The following is a 23,531-nucleotide window of genomic DNA, read 5'->3' as shown; positions in this document are numbered from 1 at the left end:
ACAGGGAAATGGAAGCAACTTGGCTGCTTTTTGGCAAATCGCTTCATCTTTGTACTCAACAAGCAAAATACAGCAAGAACAAGAACCTGGCTTTTTTTTTTCCTTTTTTTTTTTTTTTTTTTTTTAAGGAGACAGTGTGTTCCATCAAATGTATTGCAGTAACCGTACGTAAGTGAGGCACGATACACTTAGGAGTATTACAGGGAGGGGGTGATCCTGAAGAGTTAAGGGGGGGCAGAGAGCCTGAAAGCACAACCTCTCAATGATCAGAACTGAAATGATAGCAGCCTTCATGAAAGCAATAACCGTTTGCGTGGAAACATCAGCAGCAGAAGCCACCAACGACCACAACTCTTCCAAGACCGGACCAGGAACGGGGTTCATGCTATTGCACATCTCCCTCTGATCTCTCCGAGGTCGCCATCCACATGAAAGAACACAGCCACACTAGACTGAGGCAGAAATCTCTATGAAATTTGGCCCTTTGGACTCCGTTCTCTTCCACCACAGGGAGTCATCTTCCTGGGTGTCCTGTCTCATCGCCCTCTCTACATATGGGGGAAATGAAGAAGGGCAGTTCATCTGGACATAATTATTTTAGAAATCTTCTTAGGGATTTCCTCCCACTTCAGGGACTCTTGTTCTTTCATTGGCCACAAAGCTACGTTCTGATTGGTGAACTTCCCATCACTCTTCTGGAGAGAGGCGGGGCCTGCAAGTGGACACTCTAATTGCAGGGAACCCACATTTGCTCCACACACACAGTATCAGGATAGCAGCCCCCTGGGGCGGGGTGGGGGGGGGGGGTGGGGGGGCGGGCACAGAACTGACAATCTGTCTGACTGGACCAGATCAGATGTGCCCAGGGAAATCTGTTAGGGTCAGGACCGTTGTGTCTTCAGCTCATATCTTGTCACTTCCTAACCAAAACCTCAGCTAATTCCTTTAAACAAGAGAAAAGGGATTGTTGCCAGTCTTGGCTGAAGGGAATGAGAACTGGTTGATAGTCCACCAGTTCTGTGGTTCTCAAGCAATATGGGAGTGACTGTCTCATTTCCTGTCATGAGATGTCACTTCTTGGCATCTTTCCAGAACAATCCATGCCATAGTCCTTGAAATTGACAAGACCTTCCCAGATAGTTCAACAAGGTTGGTGGGAAGAACTAATCTGCTTTGCTCCAAGGCTGCTTGGCCTGGAAAACAAACAAAACAAAGCAAAACAAGACCAAAGAGGGGGGTGGGGAGGCTCATCACAGAGCAGTGTCCAGAGCCACTAAGAGCCATCGGAAAATGTCACCAAAGAAAAAGCCAGAACAACACAGCCTACCAGCAGAATTCTAGAGGGACTCTCCAGGTCTCAACCAGCTGCAGGGCTCCCTTTCCCTGCCAGATCCATGAGGAGGCGGCTACTCCTTGTGGTTCAGAGGATGGCAGGTGTTGAGGCTGCTCCCAGCTGGGTACTCTGGACCCTCATACGCTCTTCTCTCCCTCACTCTGTTCCTTGGTTGGAGAGGTCTTGTCCTGGCTGCTTTCTGGAGGCACCTGCTTGGAGGCAGGGCCCGGGCTGCTGCTGGTGGATGGCAGAAGGTTGGCAGACTGCAGGACAGCTTCTGAATGCTCGCGGGCCTTCATGCGCAGGGCAGCCACACTGGCCGTGCGGTTACTCTGGCAGCCATACGTGGGGAGGAAGGAGAGCCCCATAGGGTCTGGGACACAGCAAGAGCACAGTGGGCCCCCTAGAGGAAGAAAAACAACAAGCTCTATCAATGTCCATACCCTTTTTCTTAGGGCTGGGGATGGGGGTGGGCCCCAAAAGAGGGACACTGATATTCTTTGGTTTCAGATAATAGACAGAAGACAAAGTCATGGCTTCAGGCATCCAGTTAGTAATCCAAAGGACAGTCATAGCATCAGGGAGACTTGGTCAGCCATGGCCCTCTCGACAGCCATCCATGTTGTCTTAGTCCAACATACTGACTTCTCTGAATGTTGGCTTCTACTTGGGTAAAATGGAATGGTGTGTATACATCACAAGATTGCTATGATGGTCTGATGAAATTATCCCACACCCCCGAACTGTGTGCTAAGGCATCCTTAACCGTGAGGTGCTGCTGAGTACCCAGCCACTCTGCCAGGTGCCAAGCAATGTGCTAGCTCAAAACCACTCCTAGATTCACTGTGAGACCAGAACACATTCCATTCAAGAATAGCAAATCTTTGTGAAGCATGACCGTGCAGGAACCACATGTGGGCGAGGGAAGGGAGACCACATGGGATATAAAATAAGAGTAGTGGTGTGCTCTGCCTAGTGTGTGGGAGATGCTGAGCAAGGCTCGCCATGTGCAGCAGCTCATTACAAAGGGGTGCTAGCTGTTTAAGCCGATCATCTCTCCTGTTGTAAGAATCCTTTCCAAATGCCTGTGATGTTTCTGAGAAAATACAATGCTTACGCAGGTCATTTGGATCCGGCCATTCTATGGAAAGAACTTGCTCTTGCTTGTGGCCCTCTGGCTCAAAGGCCTGAGGTGTGGGGCTCTGAAGCAGTTGTTGGAAATACACTGAGCACAGACCTGTGACCTGGATTCTTATTCTTACTCAAGTGTTGCCTCTTGACTAACGAAGATGAGACACAAGGTGCAGCAGAATTCCTGAAGAGGCCCAAGCCACGGCAGAGAACCACAGAAAATATAGAGTCCCCTGTGTTCCTGAATCACCTGCCATCTTGGACATACCCACAAGTGCCTGTAACATGCTTTTCTCCTGTCTGAGCATGGCTTGGAAGCACCCCCCCCCCCCACTTCAGACCACCTCAGAGCACCAATCCTGATACAATGCCAGTGCCCTCTTTGCCTTCAAAGCCCTGCAAACTCGAGTCTCAGAGACCAGCCTCTTGGGGGTGGGGGTGGGGGACAGAGATAAGTAGTGTCAGTTCTACATACAGTGGGAGGCCTCCACCCTCCCTTCCCAAGGACAAGTTTGGCCTCCCACTGCTAGGGCCAGGCAACCCTCCTCCTCCTCTTCAGCATATTCAACCAGTTCGCCCTTGATTGCCCATCCTGCTCAAAAGCAGCAAGAAGGTCTCCTCGGCCCCACTCACCATCCCCTCTCATCACCGATATGGCCCTGAGAGGGTTGATTATTCCTCTTTGCCCTCGCCAGCTAAGAAGTCAGAGGCTCCATGCCTTACAGAGGTGGGAGCAGGCCTTTCTGATGCCTCAACACAATGGCTGAAATGCAGCCATGGATTCCTGCCTTGATTTTTTCAATGAGGACCTGATACACAGGTAGCAACTACCAAGATGAGGGGGAGAGATATCACCAAGGTCAAGTACATAAGGGAATCCAAAGAACAGTTTTTCTAACCCTGACTGCCTGGCTGGCATCAAACCTGAGGTGCATTTGATCAAGCCCTGAGTCCTGGGTGTTTCCTGTTCTCGATGGTTTCACACAGACAAAGAGGTGTGCTGACCCAGAGTCATAATGAGACGTCACAGCAGAGGCTCTGCTTCTGCTGGAAAGGGTGTGTGTGTACGTGTGTGTGCGTGCGTGCGTGCGTGCATGCATGTGTGTGTGTGTGTGTGTGTGTGTGTGCACTCAGGTATGTGTATGTGTGTATGTATGTGTGTGTATGTATACATTTGAGTGTGTACATGTGTGTGCATGTGTGTGTATGTGTGCATATGTGTGTGCACTCAAATATGTGTGTGCATGTGTATGTGTGTATGTGCACTTGCGTGTGTTTGTGTGTGCACACACACATGTGCCTGTGCTGACACCATGATCTGGGATCTTCCCCAGGAGGCCTTTTTCTCTTCAGGTCCCCTTTCCAGCAAGGCACTTGTTTAAGAAAACCAAGGGTGTGAGGAGAACAAAACGTTAAGAATGGTAATCCCTTTGGGAAGAAGGGTGACAAAGAATTTGTGAGTTTTTTCAGTTTGAAATGTTTACACTTTTCTATAATGATTATAAACATCATTTAGACCCAGAAACTTTCTTTGTTAATGAATGGTTAAAAGAGAGCAGATGGGAGATGGCCCAGCATGTCAGAGGGAGGCCAGGTGGCAGGAGCCCAGGGCCACACACACAGGCTGAAAGTCCCACAGAGGCTTGGGGACCAGGAAGAAGTCATAGCCGTAGGCCCAGCCTTAAGCAGCCATTGTGCTGGGCTACCCTAGAGAAGCTAGTTTGCCACAGAATAGGACTTGCTCATGAGGTAGGTACTCTGTGACTCCGGTGACACCTTCTGTAGAATACAAAAGTGGCAAATCCATACTCCCTAGAAACAATGGTCCCAAGAAAGTCACCAATAACTTCAGTCCTGGCCCTCAAACCCCAGATTTAGAGGTGAAGAAAAAGAATTCAGTACCCAGTTTGTAGCCTGGTTCTCACCACACCTCCACCCTAGACAGACAGGGAAACTGAGGACCAAATGAAGTCAAAGGCTCTAGCGGACCCTATGATAAAAACACACCATGGAGCAACATTCTTCTTTGAAAAGAGACACTGACCCATGTTGCAACACAAAGGGACCCCCAAGGATTTGATAAGTAAAGTTAGTCATTAGGAAGACAGGACTACAGGGTTCCAGTCTCAGGATACATTCAAGATAATAGACAAATCTATAGGGACAGAAAGAGTGCTGGCTCTTGGGGGCTGGAGCAAGCAGGAACAAGAGGCTGCTGTTTAATTGATACAGCTTTGGTTTTATGAGACAAAAAAAGATTCAATAATCTAACAAAGTGAACAGACTACCACAACACCAAATCCAATGCCACCCCCCACCCCCCCACCAAGTCCCTTGTAATAGAGTGGTAGTGTTTGCACAAAACCTGTGAGCATCTCTCACATGCTTTCCCTCATCTCTGAGTGACACAAGTGCTGGGCAAGTAGCTGTCCTACTGTATTGTTTAGGCAATAATCACAAGAAAAATTTGTCTGCCTGAGTCAGCACAGATCCATGTGCATTATATCAGGCTGCCTAAGATGAGACCATGAAGCAGGGTGCTGACTCTGAGATGAACACTGACCACAGAGCTCCTAAAGTGTCCGTCAATGGTCAAGGCATCTAAGTGAACTCACATATGCCTGAACAGCCCATCCCAGAAAGCTGAGGAGTGAGGCCTTGGCAGGGGAAAGCTGAGGAATGAGGCCTTGGAAGAGTGCAGGATGCCTGATGGGACATCAGAAGAGCCTTCCCTCTTGTCCTGCCTTGTGCTGCCCTGCCCTGAAATTATTCACGCGTGGAAGATGTGACCAGCCAGGATGGAAAGGCAGATGAGACATACAGGAGAGCGACTGCTATGATAGCATTAGCAACAAGCAGGAGACAATGGTAACAGGATGGTATTTAACAGGGAGACGTGTAGAATCTGTGATCTGTGCCCAATAGCCCAACTGTCCAAAGTGAGACCTGGTTTGTCAGTGAGCATGTTGTCAAATGTGACTTTACAGGAGATTTGTTGTGACACCATAATGCCGTAAGCTGCCTTAATAGAAGCAAGCCTCAGAGGAAGGGATGGGGTCAAAACCATTTTCCTCTCTGGGATGGCTACACCATGCCTTCGGCTTCCACCAGCAAAATCCTGTCACTTCTCTAGGGAAGGGGGCTGACACTCCAAATTGCTGGGTACACACATACATTCATTTTTATTGCCATCAGCCAACATCTTCCTGAAATCTCACAGCCATTTTAAAATAAAGAAAACAATGACTTCCATATATAGAATCCCTATAAAACTAACTCTTTTTTTTTTTTTTTTTTTTTTTTTTTTTTTTTTTTTTGGTTTTTCAAGACAGGGTTTCTCTGTATAGCCTTGGCTGTCCTGGAACTCACTCGGTAGACCAGGCTGGCCTCGAACTCAGAAATCCGCCTGCCTCTGCCTCCCAAGTGCTGGGATTAAAGGTGTGCGCCACCACCGCCTGGCAAAACTAACTCTTGATTTCTCAGTAATCTTGCAATATAGATAGGCCACCAGTTGTCTCCATAGGCCATCATCCCAAACAGCCCCCTGGGCCAAAACACTTCTGAGAATTTCAGATAACAACAGTGACCGCTATCCTCCGTGTTTCCAGAGTGGTTCATTAACAAAAAGCTATAGTATGGAAAATTTAGGCCCAAGACCCATACAGTGCCCAGAAAAGGTCCATGCAAAACCTTCCCCAAGTGCTTCAGGGTTCTTGTACACTCATTTCTGGCTTTAAAAACCCCTGTTTAAAAGGCTGTCACAAACAAGAAAAAAATATGACTGTTGACAGCAAACATGTTGGTAGGTAATAGAGAGGAGATAAAATTACATAAACAGCCTAAAGACAACTCAAAACACATAATAACCAAGGCCACTGTACACCAGAAAAAAAGCTGTGCAAGGGTTATCTGAGAGCTAGTGAGGGAGTCCAGGGGTAACGCAGCTAAGTAGAAAAAGGGACCTAAGCTCAGATCCACAGAACCAACAAAAAAGCTTGGTTTAATGGTACATGCCTGTAACTTCAGTGTTGGGGGATAAAGACAGGCATATTCTGGGTGTTTACTTGCCGGCTGAAATGATGAGCTATGGGTTGGATTGGAGACCTTGTCTCAAAAAAAAAATAAGATAAAGTGATTGAGGAAGATAACTGTTGTCTTCCACTCACACTTTACCAAATACATATGGGCACATACATATGAACAAAAATTATATATATGATTGTGTATATGCATACATACATACATACATACATACATACATACATATAAACAAATAAATAAAATTTTGAAAAATGTTTAGAAAAAGATGACTTGAAGCTATCACAACCAAGATTGACAAGCCACACAAAATGAGGTTGTATGAATCTCTGAAATCACACATTTGTGACTATTAGTGACAGTGACATCCAGTTGGCCACAAGAGAGGCTCGGCACTCTTCTCTAGTGCTTCAGGGAAGTGTTGAAGATATTTGGAAAATGCATACAGCAAAATCAGGTCATTGTTGAGTTCAGAAGCTCACAGGATAAAAGGATGTCTCTTAGTCCAGCAAGTTGGAGAAGATAATTTTTGAAGTGTGACCCTGGCACAATGATCCAGGCAGGACCACAGATATTTTTCTGTTTGTGATGGATCACACTCCAAACAAACCCAATGCCCGATGAAAATATTATAAATTGGAAATGTACCTAATAGAGCCAATTCACCCAACATCCAAGCTCAGCCTGACCTGTACACGCCCAGAACACTTACATTAGTCTATAGCTGGGCAAAACCATTCAGCATCCAGCCTATTCCATAAGACAGTGTTTGATCCCTCAGACCACTCTGTGAGTACCACACAGAAATGAGAATGAAGATGAGCAGACAGTGTGCCTTCCTACCAGCCATCGTAAGGTCCAAATCTAAGCCCCGAAGCCATCATGAGGCCAAGACCTTCCATCATCCCAAACTTCTGAATTCACTTCCACTCCATAAGTTAGAGCTGAGATCTAGTCTAGAAACTACTGGTTCTAAGTCCTCAAACAATTGTAACATCCATAATCCTGCAGAAAGTAAAGAGCAATTCAAAGTCCCAGCTCAGGGCTTCTCTAATTTCCTCTTCTAATCAGTCTGATTTGTTCTGAGTGTCCCAGAGGATGGCCCAGAGAACAGGAGATATGCATCAATACGCTCCTTGCAACAACACTTCCATCTGCACATTCCCTACCCTGCCATGGGGACAATGCCATGGGGACAATTCCTGCACTGTTTCACATCCATGTTTATCCCTCCAGCAAACTTCCCACCTGACCCAGAAACAGAGTCTTTATTCTGTTGTGAGAATTTTTAAGAAGTAAGATAAGCATTCAATATCTCTCAATATCTAGACCTGAGGAGGTAGAGGTATTAGCTGGAGAGGGGTCAGCCTTCATCTTTTTGTTTCTTCTTTCCATCGTGCTTTGTTTTAACAAAATCTATGATCATAATTGGGCCAAAAATTAAATTCTCTACAAAAGTAGGTGTTGTGGTAGGCACATGGCACTGGGCCTGTTAGTCAATATCATGTACAGAATATACTGCTGCTATGTTAAAATTGCATTGTAGGCGAGCAGACAGTGCCATGAAAAAGACATGGACTAAATATTACGATAAACATAGGTTTGAGGACAGGAAGTCAGTGTGATGCAACTTTAACATATGTGTGAGCCCCCAAAATTCATATATTGATTCCACAGTGATGGTCCAGAGAAGCAGACTCTTTGAAGGTAAAGATAAGGTCAGAAGGAAAGATTTCACAGTGCTCTATAGGAGCCCAGAGCCAGAGGGGCTGAAAGGACAAATGATAGGGGTTAAGTGGATGATAGGTAGATAGATAGATAGATAGATAGATAGATAGATAGATAGATAATAGATGGATGATAGATAGATAGATAGAAAGAAAATTATTCATAGAAAAAAGAAAGAAAGGAAAAAAGAAAGGAAGGAAGGAAGGAAAGAAGGAAGGAAGGAAGAAAGGAAGGAAGGAAGAGAAAGACAATACACAGCTGCCCACAGTATCTGTGGAGAATTGATGCCAGGGCTTCTGAAAATACCAAAACCCATAGATGCTCAAATCCTTTAAATAAAATGGCATAATGTTTATCGTTTTTCTTATTCTTCCCCTAAACTTTAAATTATTGCTAAACAGACTGTAATAAATACCTAAGAAAATGTCAGTGCTGTGATGGTAACTAAGCTGTAGTCTTTACTGCATAGTAACAAGACAGATGTCTATGCATGCTAATAGAGACACAATTTTCTATTTCTTTCTCTGTGGTTGGTTGAATCTTTAGATGTAGAACCCTCAGTTACAGAAAGCCAATAGCATGCATATAGAGTATTTGCAGATATATATGGCACATTGATTTTTGTATCATAGAGATATATAAATTGATAACATTGAAAAATTTTAGAAACATAACATTTTTAATTTTAATAATAAGTTTAACTTTATAAATAAGTCACAGAGGGGGAATAAAAGTTGCACCAATACCAACACAAAGTGGCTAGTTCTGGTTGCTGGTTATGAATCATCTTTTATTTATATTGTATTGCCTTTCCTACATTTCCTAAGCTAACCGGGCATTGCTTTCACCAATAGCATGTCTGGTACTTCTTGTATCCTGTGCCTTCCTGTCCACTCTCATGCAGATGATGGGACAGATGTTGCTCAAATCCCCTGAAGCTGCAAAGACTGTATCCTCAGCTCCCAGTAAAGACTCTGAATGGCTAATGGCCCTCAGCTGCACTGGACTATTAGTACAGACATGGAGCTGAGGATGCACCATGGCATAGATTCACCCAGGAACACACCATTCATCTCCCATTCAGTGAGAGTTGACTTTCCATCACATGGGACCCAAGTCTACAACATACCCCAAAACCTATCTCCCTCCAGCTCACCGATTTCTGCCATCATTTGAAAACTATGTGGTCCTTAAATGCAGCCTGAGGATTGTTTTGTTTGGGAAACATACTACCTCCTGGACACAAAATTAAAACATACAATTAGATTTCCATTAAGTTACAGCAAATTCTGCTGAACTGATCTAATCGGCCTCTATCCCTATATGACATCATGCTTTAAAGGCTTGGCCTGAACATAAATACTTAATGTAATAAATACAGTCTGAAATATTTGATCTCCTTGGCAGCTTAATTGATCTACTGCAGAGACTGACAGGAAAAATTAAGTTAGCTCTGTCTCGTCTCTGCCAATAGCAGAGTTTTCTTCTAAAGGGCCATGTGATCTGATGTGGGTGGCAGGTAGCATTCTGGTACACTGTTTCCTTGTTGGACATTCTAGCTAAGTGTAGAAACTGAACAAAAACAGAGATTCACAGAGTAGTGAGACATTTCTTACCAATACCATAGTCCTTCTGCTTCTTAATCAGATGAATAAATGAAGAACCATATTTATAAGCACCCTTGCCTGTTCCTTAAATTCTCCTTCCAGGAGATTTGTCATATGTCAGTGTCTCAATATTTCTATTTCAAGCCTCCTCGTGGAAGGAAATCCTATGGTCAGGGCAGTTGCACACTGTGATTAATACCAAGAGCATCAAGCTATTTTAGCAAGACCCTTTACTGCTCTTGACACTGAATCACAAACCCTCTGTTGACACCCTCTAATACGTATGAACCCAATGTATCGACATCCACTCATTCACTCAGAAAACACTCATAGACAGGGAACAATTCTGCTCACAGTTGCCACCAGGTCTTTGATGCAGTCTCGGGATAGTAGGAGTGTCCTGTTTCTGCCTGAATGCTTTTCTAGAACTTTAAAATATATATGTGAGCAGCTTCCAGATCTGAGAACCCCCAGCACAGCCAAAGCAAATGCAGAGGCATGCAGAGGCTGTTTTTCTGGCTGCCTCTCTCAGCCTCTGGCACCAGCTGGACACTTCCTCTCAGCTCCCTGTACTCCAGGGCCCCATTGATTAGTAGGAAGGGCAAACCCATCAGCACCCATAGGAAATGACTTCCAGAAAATGAACTGTATGTTTTAAGCTAGAAGATGACAGCAGGTGCCTGTCAAAGAAACAGAATCAATCTGGGAGCCTGGCATGGGGTCTCAGAGAAGGACACTTACTTGGGTCGCTAACTTGGCCTGCCACTGTCGGATGTACCCTATGACCTTGAGCAGTAGTATTCCCTCTGCTGGCCTCAGTTTCTCCCAAAGCTACAGAGAGAGATATAAGGAGATTCCTTACAAATCATGAGTGTCAGGTTCTTCACCTCTCAAGAATTTGGACTTTGAACATCACCTCAAAGGCCCATGTATTATTGGAGGTTGGCCCCCAGCCTGTTGTGCTGTTGAGATGGTGGAGCCTTTGGGGGACTTTGAACCTGAGCCTGTTCTTCCTTCCCTTTGCTTCTTGGCTGCCATGAGGTGAGCAGCCCTCCTCTCCCACATGCTCCTGCTGGAAGGGTCTATGCAGGTAAAGGCTCAGAACAAAAAGGTATTAGAACAAAAAGACTGGAGCTTCAGAAACAGTGATCTGAAATAAACTTCTCTTCCCTTTAAGTTTAATATCTCAGACAATCCCACAAAGCTTGCACTGACATGGAATCATGAACAACAGCCTGGAGAGGAATCAGGGACTAACTCAAGTACTTTCCCCTGAGGAATGACCATGTTCTGTCCCTCAGATTCCCTGTTCCCCCTAAACATCTGTGTTCTGAAATCCTGCAGGACTGCACTGGTTTCCTGGCCCATGAAATCCTGCAGGTGTGCACTGTGCACTGCCCATGCACCATGGACCTCTATCACTGTACCCAGAGGCCACTTTCTGGGTAAGCAAATACCTGTAGGATATAAAGTCCCCTGCCCCAGACATCTAAGCCCAATCCCTTATCAAACCCAATGTGGCTTCTGTTCCTTGTCATTTTGACCCTAAAGGCAATTCCTACTACCTACTGGAATTGCTGTGCCAGGCTTGGAGGCATTTCCTGCCATTAGCACGACAATGTATGGCCATGATGACCCTCCACTCACAGATGACCTGGGAACAAGAAGGAGACTGTGCCGCTAGTCCACATGTCTCGTTCATGCCTTCTTCCTGCCCAGGAAACCCTCGCCCCTGGGTATCTCCTACACCTCCTTCAAACCTCCCTTACTCCTCTGCAAAATGGGTCCATGCCTCTCTGCAAGCCCTTCTTTAACTCTGTCACTGGACTCAAGGATTCAGAGCCAACTCAACTCCCTCTCCACCTCTTATCCTAGTCCCTAGCCTTCCAGGCCCTTACCATAGGGATATGACTAAGCCACTTCTGCATGCTTAGCCCTAGAATGCTTCGTCTGGAAAGCTCTGCTGATACTGGATGATGAACAAGAAGAAAGCTCAAGGTCTCTGAGGAACACAGACAGCCAACAGTGAGGACTGAGGTCAGTATCCCTAACCCTTCCTAAAGAGCCCTTCCCCTGCCCCTGAGTGCAATGGCCTTCTCTTCTTTACCCAAGCTTCACTATCATCCACTCTATAAAGCTCATGCTATGACAGAAGCGAGTGTCTAGTTACTCAGCTGTGACCAGCAGCCTTAAAGTGTGGATAGCAAGAACTAAGAAGCAAGCTGAGTTTAAAAACAAGCATCCTGATTCAGATTACAAGATCAATACATTCCTTACAGCTGTGGTCGTTGGTCCCAAAGAAAGTTCTTAATGAAACAGATCTCTCAGAACTCAAGTCCTGGGAAGTCTCTTAAGGTAAGTCTGGGCTGGCCCTGGGTTTGGCTTTAATCACTACAATGTAGCAAAAATGGAACCCATCCTGGGTATGATCTGGAAGGCTTGGCACCTCCTGATTTTATACTCTTGGAACCTTAACACCAACTCAAGCCCAGCCTTAGAACTAGAGAAGCCACACAGAGAAAGAAGAGGTGTCCCTGCTCCCCAGACTTCCTATCCAAAACCAGATACGTAAGTGAGACCATCTTATATATCTCAGGTCCAGATGACACCGGCTTGCAATCTCCTGGGAGATTCCAAGCAAAAGTAGCATAACTGCCCAGCAGAGCCCAGCGAGTTCCTAGAACTATGAGAGAATAAAACCATTGCTGGTTTCTTATATAATAGGCCCACTGTACTTATTCCTGGATTCAGCAAACCTGAGAAGAAACATACTTTCTGTTCGACATGTAGAGACATGCTTCTTGTAATCACTCCCCAAACGACCACTTGCCAAACATTTCAATTGCATCAAGGATGATAACTAACCTAACGATGATTTAAAATGGACAGGGAAGGCATGCAGATTATACACAGTTACTACACCCTTTTATTTAATATCTATGGACTTCAGTGTCTGTAGATAGTAAATAAAATCCATACTGGATTTTATTCATAGAGGATACTGAAACCAATCAACACCAGAAACCAAAGAACAAGTGTGTTAAGATTTGGGGTAATCACAGCTAAGTAAAGCTAAACCAACACCTGGGTTAGAGATTCTACAAAATTAAAATCAACTAATGCTGGTGACGACGTGGGGGAAGAGGAACACATGTTCACAGCTGGTGAGAATGGAAAGTGGTGAGGTTACTGTGGAAGTCAGTTCAGATGCCTCTAAAGGAAGCTACAAAGTAGGCCATCATACAGGAAGGTCAACAGAAAGAACCTGGGGAAATGCTAAAGCAGTGGTTCTCAACCTGTGGGTCGTGACCCCTCTGGAAGTTAAATAATCGTCTCACAGGGGTCGTATAACAGATATCCTTCACATCCTATATTTGCATCATGACTCATAACCATAGCAACATTACAACTATGAATCAGCAACTAAGATAAGTTTATGGTTGACGGGTCACCACAATGCGGAGAACTGTATTAAAGGGTTGATTGCAGCATTAGGAAGGCTGAGAACCACTGGTCTACAGGGAAACCCGCTACTTTGTAAGCTAATTGTAAATAAACAAAGTCACAGATCAATCTCTTCATGATAATAAATTCAAAAAGCCTAAAGAAAATATTAGCAAGTCAAATCTGGCAATCTATAAAAAGGAAAGCATGTCACATCTAATTTGGGTTTCCTTCAGGAATGTGCAGTTGATTTAACATTTTAAAATCCAATCAACATAATTCATCATAGTAACATAAAGAGAAATAAAGACCATGGGACCATTTGAGCAGCTGCAAAGAAGCATCTGATGATGCTCTGCGTCCACTCACGATGCTGATTTTAAACTAAAAGCTAGGACAACAAGGGAGTAGCCCCCTTTGATAAAGGGCACCTTGAAAACAAGCCAGACATGATGGCACACTCCTATAACTCCAGCATTTTTGAAGCTAAGGCAGGTGGATTTTGAGTTTGAGGCCATCCTGAGGCAGAACATATGTGAACCTCTTTCCTTGAAACATGAAGAGCTGAGACTACAGCTTTGTGGTCGATCATGTGGTTAATGTGTGAGACACTGGGGTAAGCCTTAAGCATCACAAATAGTTAATAAGGCTCATAAACATGATCGTGAGGCCTTGAGAACTTTTCCAGGAGAGCAAGAATAGGACGAGATCAAGTACCATCAGCAGGAATGGAAGATGATGGAGCCGGGTGTGGTAATTCCAACCCTGGGGAGGCAGAGGCAGGTTGAGTTCTATGAGTTTAAATCCAGCTTGGTACATAAGTGAGTTCCAAGTCAGTCTGGGCTGTGCGACCTTGTCTCAAGAGAGAGAGAGAGAGAGAGAGAGAGAGAGAGAGAGAGAGAGAGAGAATATTGTATGAGTCTGTTCATTTTAAAAGTCTACAATAGCAGTCTCAAAATGCCTATGTCTAAAGAAGCAGGGAGTCTCGGGGCTGAGGAAAACAGGAAGTGATTGTCAGTGGAGCAGGAGGAGATGGTTACAGTACAGGCTGGGCAGCACAGTGAGTAGCGTGGTACATTAACTGTATCTCAACAAAACTTGGTCTGAAAGTCAGAATAGCACAGACTGCCTGATAAACTCACTTTTTACTCCAGGCTAGTTGGAAAGCAGGGGCAGGAGGATAGCATGAGCCCAGGAGCTCAGGGGTGATGAAGGCAATATAGCAAGACTCTGTCCAACAATAAAATAATATAAGAAATTCCTGAACCAGAAATTCTTACTAGCAAAGCCAGACAAGAAAAGAAAGAGTATACAACTGTGAAAATAATAGACGAACTATAGAGATGACCTTCTCAAGCATAAGAGCTGTCACAGAGAATCTATAGCTAGACCTAATTACATGGCTAACTCTTATCAGCATGTTGCTGAGTCTGAGAAACCAGACTCCCCGAAATGCACAGCGTGATTGCCTTTATCTTCAGTCATGTGTCACTGGAAGATGGGAGTGTCCTCTGAGAAACACATAGACAGCTTTGCCATGGTGTGACGGAGCATCAGAATGCACTGAGATAAGCTGTTGCTGCTGCATTGGTGGGCAGTTAGAATCGTATAAGACACGTGTGGGCTTTGGCTGAAATATCATGGGATGCACATGCATTATGGTGTGTGTGTGTGTGTACAGAAAGTTCGATGGTCAAGACTATGGTGTTCAAAAATGATTACTTCAAGGGGAAAGCTATCTTAACCTAAAAATCAACAGATTGACTGCATTTAGGGTGAAGCAAGGTGACATGACCAGAATGGGGCCCATGGAGTCAGGGCTCCCGGAGGATAACCATGGTGACAGCACTGTGCTCAAATCTCTCCTGGAGCCCCAGACCCATGCCTTATGAATATTTCTAATGAATAGCCTGTAGATGTGTTTTATTTGTTTGTTTCTGAGACAGTCAGTTTTATGGTGGAGTGCACACTATCATCAAGTTTGAAATTCCCCTGCCTCTGTGTCTCAGGTACTAGGACTGTAGGCATGGCCTGTCACTACTGACTCAAAATTCATTTTTAAGAACTGTCATTTTAAAAAAGAAAAATGTAAGTAAAGAAGGGCTGCAGAATGTTTTTAGGGAGATCTGGAAACAGTCCCTCTCCAGCTCCAAGGTTAGCCCCCTGAGCAAATTCTGACCGGCTAACCCAAACTTGTTCATCTCAGAAACTGGGCATTGTGGCTTGGTCTAGAAGCCAGAGGTAAGAGGGTACTCAGTGGGTCACTGAGGAAATGCTTCAGAAGGGACAAGGCAGGACCCTTTCCCAGCACTGCTTCCCTTTATCCTCATGCAGGCTCAGGACTGCCGAGAGCCATTGTGCATGAGTGTAATGACCCTGCATCCTCTTCAGACTTCACACCCAAGGCTTCAGCCAGCCAAGTATAGCCAGGATCACAGTGGCTGCAGTCCTACCCACCCCTGCTTCTTCTTGGCCAGACCTCACCTGTGTCTGCTAGGCCCAGGTCATCTCCCCAGGAACAGATGACAAGAGGGAAAAAGGGGCCAGACCTCACTGTGCTACTCTGCTGCCATCTCAAGCCTGCCTGCATCCTGCATGGAGAACCTTCATCATGAGCCCTGCCTGGGGAAGGAGGTGTGTCCTTTGGGAAGGTCTGCTGATGCCACTGCCCAGCCCAGAGCGAGCTTGCTATGGCTCTCACAGCATGAGCTGAGCAGGCTATGAGCTACGGAAGCTCTCTCCTGGTACATTCGGTTCTGTGAATTGCAGTTAAAGGCAGGGAGCTAAGCAACTCAGCCCTCCTGGGACCATCTTCCTCTGCTGCCCGAGGCTCTCCTGCCCCCAGCAGTTCTTGCTCACCTAATAATGCCAGCACTGCCTCCAGAACAAACCCAAGTGCCTCAGTGGCCGGTAATAATATCTTCTATATTAATGAATGTGATCACAAAGCTGTCCATTAAGACAACACACACACACACACACACACACACACACACACACACACACATGAAAAAATTCTCAGTGTTGTCCTCTGGACACTCGTTACTGTTCTGTAAACCTTCCCTGTCCAAGCAGGGTCCTGGGACTTTCTAAGTTGATGATTTGCATAAATCAGTCAGTCATGAGCCAAGCTTTGTGTAAGCCCGGCCAGCCTATCTGCCCAGTGTAAGTTCTCTCTAAGCGTTTCACAAGCAAGCACATGACCTAGAAAGCTCCATGACCTCTTACAAAGATTGTTAAGGCCTTTCGGCATTGCCAAAACTTAAGAGCTGTGGTAGAGATGAGGAAAGGGTGAGTGGGCAGAGCATCTCAAGGGGAACAAAGCTCCAGGAGGGAGCAGTCTCAGGGAGCAGACTTTCCTGTGGACCCATGAGAGGAGACCAGCACTGCCACCGGATGAAGACAAAGGACTCCAAGTACTAGTGGCAGGCAGTGTTCAACAAGCACCCCACAAGCTCTCCGCTGTCCTCACACATGACCTCCTCATTCCATCCCATGAACACACACACTCCCCTTACTCTGCTAATGCTCACACACACACACACACACACACACACACACACACACTTCTTTTTAAGCAAAGCCATGCCCGAGCCCTTACTTGGAATCCATGCTAGCCTGAGCACACCAATGAAAGGGAAATGTTATTTCTCTCTGTCCCCGTGAACAGTTTCCTGGCCAGGGGAGCAGCTGCTTCACCGTCTCATGGAGGTTGGAAGTTGGTCTCACAACTACCCTCTGCACACTCCTCATGACTGCCACACTCGAAGTTCCACAACCTCTGTCCCATCAAAGACTGCCATTACCCACTTCCCAGACGCCTTCCGTTTCCCAGCACCAGGGTCCCGCAGCTGACCAGCACAGATGCACCCTTCTAGTGCACACTTCATCATCTCCATACCCCAACACCAAGCCTCCTGTGTAAGCACTGGAGCCCATAAACCTGGCTGACTACAGAGCACCAGCACTGGAGGACAGAGTAGGAGGCGTGCGATGGTTTCTGCCCTCACCTTCTGGGCCTGAGACAGACTGATCATCAGTCCAGCCTTCAGCGCATGCACAGAAATGATGGGATGTAGGGATTTTTCAGACCGTAGCCAATGTTGGCTTTGCCAGCCTACATTGGGCCTACAGCTAGTCAAGTTCCAGGGCCTTCCCTCAACAGGAAATTCTAAGGAGGGAAAATTGGTCCTTCTGGTTTCCTAAGAAAGCCACCATCTAGAGTTACTTGCTACTGACTGCTTAGACTATACGTAGACCACTTTCTGGATCATGTCTCCCCTCAATTACCTTAACATTCAAAAAGCAGGTGGGCATCGCCCCATGGAATTTGGCACAGGATCAAAGGAAAAAGCTCAAGACCGTAGACACTAAGCTGCTTGGGACCAGTCTGGCTTCCTATTCACAGTGAAGGGGTGATTGGTAATGGCTTTGCCCTAACAATGCCCTTCATCCACCTCTGTGAGCCCAACATCTGTTGCAACACTGCCAGATGTAAACAAATGGCTTCCCTGACCTGAGCCTCAGCTCTTCATTTATAGAAAGCCAGACAGGTTCTTGAAGCACATGTGTTTCAAGCGCATGTATGGTAACTACCTGCTTTAGGTCCCTTACTGGCCTGGGCCCTTGGACACTGAGTTCAAGGCCAAGAAATGGAGATTAGTGGAGCCAGCAAGGTCTGCCCAGGATCTGGGGGTGTAGGAAAGAGGATAGAAACTGAGTCACAGACCAGGGCTCCTGGAATACAACCAAGCCCTAGAAAACTGCACCTGCCCTGGGTCCAGATGTGGCTATTCACTTCCTTCTACAGCTTGAGACAAGTGTGGGAAGAAAGGGGGTCGGTATTTGAGAGTCAGAAATCTGACCCATCTCCAAAGCATTTAACACACGCCTCACAAAACAACTGAGTGTTAACCTCAAAAGTATTTGGAAACCAACTTACAATAGAAAGAGACATCTCACCCTATATTCTGGTTCAGAATTCTCCCAAACTCTCCTCAGAAACTGCAGAGACCACCTGAATTTACAGCAGACTGTGATGTAGCCCCAGGGAATTCTAGCACAGAACACTATGTCCTTTCCAGAAGAGCCATCACAGTAAAGAGTGCCAAATTTACATTATTCCAGCCATCATGACACTGGCACCAGCCCACTAGTAATCTATCTGAATCCCTCCTTGCACAATACTGACTATATCACTACAAGAACTCAGAGCAGAGGAGGTTCGTTTTCCTCCCTTTTCTCTGTGGCTTAGTTTGTAGGAGGAAAAAAAAAAAAAAAAGCCAGCTGCTCAGAGAGGTCAAAGGGCCTGGGGCCACAGAGAGCCCCAAGAGGGTGCTCGGCTGGGGAGGTATCTTCGGAGAAGAGTTGAACAGGAATGCATGGAGAAGAACTCAGAAAGCAAACAGACAGGAAGGAAAGAAAAATCCTGCTCATCCCAGTGGCCACCACCAAAAGGGCAGGGCAGGTCACCGTCACCAGGACCATTCATGGATGTGCTGTGTTGACCCAAGAACTTCAGAGGCAACACTTGGAACATGAAAACTACTGGGAGATCGGTGATCATCTTCCCCAAAATTCATGTTGACATCTTCACCCACAAGCTGACAGTGTTAGGAGAGGAGCCTCTGGGAGGGACAAGGACAGGAACAGAGCCCTCCTGGTGGGGGATGGGGCCCTTTTGAAGGAGGTCTGAGAACTTGCTCACTTGCTCTTTCTGCTGTGTACGCAGTCCAGAGCTGGGCCCTCAGTAGAGGCCCAGGCTGCCGGCATCCTGACTCTCAAGCTCCTAGAGCTATGAGAAGCAAACACCACTGGTTCATAAATTACAGTCTCTGTGCTTCTTTATAGTTGCGCAAACAGGTAAGACAGGAATATTCCAAATAAAAACACATTCCCAACTTCTACAGAAAAGTCAGAAGTTCTAGCAAAACTGTCCTGTCTCCCACTTGCCCATCAGCTGGCTTGATAGGCCACTGGCCCTTTGTGGGCAAAGCCTTCTAATCTTTTTAACCCTTCCCCACCTCTACTCATCCCAAATCTGAGGGCTCCTCGGCATCGGTCCTGTCTCTGGTAGTGGAGAATTCTGCCTTTTACCCGTGCCTGTCTCAAAGCAGAAAATGGCAAAGCAAAAGGGCCTCATACCTCCAGAAAAGTAGACAAGAACTCCCTGGTACCTAGGGAGGCAGAGAATGAGCACACAGTTCAGTTTTCTCACGCTTGCCTGTCTGGAACACTAGTTCTCAACCTGTGGGTCATGATTGCTTTTGACAAACCTGTATCTCCAGGAATATTTACATCATGATTCATAACCATAGCAAAACTCTGCTTGGGAAGTAGCAACGATGAAAGTCTTATGGCTGGGAGTCACAACATGAGGACCTGTATTAAGGTAGATAAACATTGCTCTAGAAGCATCCCAGCACGCTATGGGTCCCAACAGGTCTTGTTGTCCCACCCTCTCTTCGTACCTAACCCTGCTCTGCCAGGAAGAGTGTATGTACCCAAGGACACGGGAGGCTGACAGGCAGGCTCTTGCAAAGCACAGAGATGGGCCTGTGTCTAGTGAACACACAGAGATTCTTGCCACTCTGCAGGGTTCTGACCATCTCAGATCCCCCAAAGCAATGTAGTAACAAAGGAATTCAGTTCCTAAGGTGCATTTGACAGTGTCTGGAAGTGGGATAGTATATGAAGCTGGTCCAGCTCAGCAGCAGCCCCACTACCAGCTCTGCCCTTTACCTTAGGACATCACCAAGGTGGATGCTCTCTAAGACATGCACAGCACACACTCCAGCTCTGACCCTCTGCTTTATCCACTACTTTTGGACACTTCTACCCTTCCTGTCCCGAAGTTTAGATTTTGCCCACTACACCCTCCCCACTTTGGCAAAGGTCCACTGCAGGGTTTAGCTCTATTTACCAAAAAGACACCAAAAATTACAAGAAAGGAGAAATGTGCACATCACTCCCATGAACAGGGTTGGGGTGCAGTGATGGAAACATGTTTATTAGAAGTGGCTATTCGCTGCTGAACTGACCCACAGTGCAGCTGACAGCACTCCCCTGCAGCTGACAGAGCTCCCTGCAGCTGACAGCACTCACTGCAGGTGACAGCACTCACTGCAGCTGACAGAGCTCCCTGCAGCTCACAGCACTCACTGCAGCTGACAGAGCTCCCTGCAGCTGACATCACCCTGCAGCTGATAGAGCTCCCTGCAGCTGATAGAGCTCCCTGCAACTGACAGCACTCACTGCAACTGACAGCACTCACTGCAGCTGACAGAGCTCCCTGCAGCTCCCTGCAGCTGACATCACCCTGCAGCTGATAGAGCTCCCTGCAGCTGATAGAGCTCCCTGCAACTGACAGCACTCACTGCAACTGACAACACTCACTGCAGCTGACAGAGCTCCCTGCAGCTCACAGCACTCACTGCAGCTGACAGAGCTCCCTGCAGCTGACATCACCCTGCAGCTGATAGAGCTCCCTGCAGCTGACAGCACTCACTGCAGCTGACAATGCTCACTGCAGCTGACAATGCTCACTGCAGCTCACAGCACTCACTGCAGCTGACAGAGTTTCCTGTTGCTGACAGCACTCACTGCAGCTGACAGATTTCACTGATAGATCTCATTGTGGCTGCCAGAGCTCACTGTGGCTGGTAGCGCTATGTAGACTGATGGATATGGCGAGTTCCTTTGTCAGGATCAGCCCCTTGGATAATGCTCCTCTGAGACCCTGAGCTAGCTAAGCATCTATCTCTGTGCAGGTTGCACATCTCTTACCTAAAATGCCTAAGACCAAAGATGTTTCTGATATGGAATAACTTTTTTCTTTTTCTTTCTTTCTTTCTTTAGATATGGGGAATATTTGGATATACATATAAGGTATCTTGGAGTTGGGCAGGAAGTCTAGACACAAAGTTGGTTTAGGTTTCATGTGCTTTTACACACTGAGCCTGATGGTGAGTTTGCACAATGATTCTAGCACCTCTGCCTTTTGACAACTTCCTGTCACGTGAGGTCAGTATGGAAGTTTTCCATGTGTTGCCATCACCTGACTTCAAAAGTTTGTGATTCTGGAGCATTTTGGATGTCAGAGCTTTGAATTAGGGAATCTTAGGGAATCTTGGCTTGTAATTGTGTCCTGTGCATATGGCTGGAAGTTCCTCAGTGTGTGTGTGTGTGTTTACTTCAATACATCTGTTGTAGAGGAATCCCTTGGAAGTCAATGATATCTGAGACCACAAGACCATAGCACAGAGTGAGCAGTACATATAGGAGGCCTGAGGCCTCCCTACTGCCTATTCTCAGGGAAGAACATATGCCCCACCCACATTCCCCTCCCTCAGACCTCCAGCAGCCTCCCAGATCCACTCTGGAGGAGCTTTTCCTTGTTCTTGGCTAGCACAGCTGATGGACTGACTAAACATCTCCAGTAGTGTTTGTTCCGTCTTGTTTTGTTTTGTCGCCTGGAATCCAAAGACACCAGATGCACCTTTACCTCTAAGGACAGTGGCCCCCCTACCCCAAATCTGCTAAAGGTCTTTGCTCTAGGCCTGATCAAACACCTACAGTAGATTTCTTACCTTCCATAATACTAGCCACTGAGAATAGATAAAAAAAATTCTATGGATTCAGACCTCTAGCCCCAGGAATCCCTGAGAAGCGCAAATAAGCAAGATGCACATAAGAATGGGTTAAAAGCAGGGACAGCCAACAGCCAACCCCCCCCACCCCCAGAGCTCCCCCATGGGCACCTTAAACTGTAATGAGGGTGATGACAGAGGCTGTGGAGTAGTTGCCTCTAGAAAGGCTGCCTCTAAGAGAAGCTCTGGGTTGGGTAAGATGAACCTTAGTAACATCCACCTTCACTCTCAGGCTGTTTGAAATCAAACAGGATGATTTGATTTCAAGTGTGAAAATGTGTGGTGCCTGTGATTCTGCTGTTTGCCCAGCAGAGACAGCAGGGAGGCCAGACAGTTTCCACCCTCTCTGCCAACCCCACCTTTGCACCCACCAATCTTACCTTTCAGAGATGCCACGTGGGACAGGGCCTGGGCATAAGTGGCTGTGTTCAGTAGGGTCCCTGGCAAGCAGGAGGGAAAAAAAGGCCCGGCAGGACCCACTGTGCGTCCCAGGCTGTCAAAAACAGAATGTTCCATTGAGGTCCAGCCTGTCTACAGAGTTACCCCAGACTCCTAATCCTAGAGTCAGCTAATCTTACCTCTGCTGGGCCTCCAGGGCCTCCTTCTTACTCCGAGCCTGGTCCCCTGGGGGTGGAGAGTTGATGTTCCTCACTGGTGGTGGTGTCACCTCTGCCATGGGTTCCTTAGCCCCTGGCTCCTGGTCAGAGGCCCCTCTCTCTGTCTTCCTCCATTTGGCTCTTCTGTTCTGGAACCAAACCTGAATCCCATAGGAAACACACCCAAGGGAGACAGAGGGTCAGACAGGAGGAGCCAGCCATGACCCAAACACAGGCTCCGAGGGAGGCCCTGCCAACACCCTCAGTTCTCCTCTGCCCCAGAACTTCAGACCACAGACAATCAGCTAAGCTGCTTCTGACGCACTTCTCAAGGACTAGTAAAGATCAGAAAGCATCTAGTCCGTTGCCCAGGAGAAGGGAAAGCGTCCTCCGCAGGAGTTTGCAGTGCTGCCTGTGAGAATGAGTTTGACGTGAAGTTTTCCCAGCAGGAGTCCTGGTGAAAGCAATTTGCAAAATGCTGTCCCGGGGCTTCTCATCATGAAAGACACACTCCACCTTCCAGCAAGCTCACACCTGTGCTCTGCCCTGAAGGATCGTTGTACACAAATTCCTGACCAGCTGCATAGGGCACCCAGGAGAGACCCTCTCTCTGGAGTCAGAATGGCTTAGAAATTCTGAATCCTGAATAACAAATGTGGCTTAGGGTTCACAGCATCCCTAAGGGATAAGCAGTCCTGCTAACCCCAGTTCACAGACAGAGAGGTTCACTAACCTGCAGAAGCCCAGCGGCTTGGCTCAGGACAGGGACCCACACTCTCAGGGAAAGAGGGCAATGCTACCACCCCTAACCATTGTTAGAAAGACATATATGCAAAATATTGGGCAAAGTGCCCAGCTAGCATACAGCAACTGGTCACTCAGTGAAGAGTGGTTACTGTCCCATCTATTTACCATCAAGCCAGGACAAAGTTTGTGTCTTGACCTTGGTACCTCCTTAGAAGCTAGTGTTGGGTAATTCCTGCGTCTTAGGAGGAAAAAAAATAAT

General features: G+C 46.6%; 1 protein-coding gene across 1 annotated transcript in view; it reads right to left on the bottom strand.

Annotated features, from left to right (window-relative positions):
* Window positions 1–829: 829 nt before the first annotated feature.
* The window catches only part of Drgx (dorsal root ganglia homeobox), a 30,000-nt gene continuing 7,298 nt past the window's right edge, over window positions 830–23,531 (bottom strand). Inside the window, exons 4-6 of the mRNA XM_034499065.2 lie at window positions 22,508–22,686; window positions 22,310–22,422; window positions 830–1,736 (exon numbers count right to left, since the gene is read on the bottom strand). Coding sequence (XP_034354956.1) covers window positions 1,471–1,736; window positions 22,310–22,422; window positions 22,508–22,686 — 558 coding nt within the window. The 3' untranslated portion in view covers window positions 830–1,470. The remainder of the gene's footprint in view (window positions 1,737–22,309; window positions 22,423–22,507; window positions 22,687–23,531) is intronic.

The sequence above is a fragment of the Arvicanthis niloticus genome, chromosome 3 (assembly GCF_011762505.2).
Source record: "Arvicanthis niloticus isolate mArvNil1 chromosome 3, mArvNil1.pat.X, whole genome shotgun sequence".
Taxonomy (NCBI): domain Eukaryota; kingdom Metazoa; phylum Chordata; class Mammalia; order Rodentia; family Muridae; genus Arvicanthis; species Arvicanthis niloticus.
Note: the sequence above shows the minus strand (reverse complement) of the source record. Positions and strands in the feature narration are given on the sequence as shown.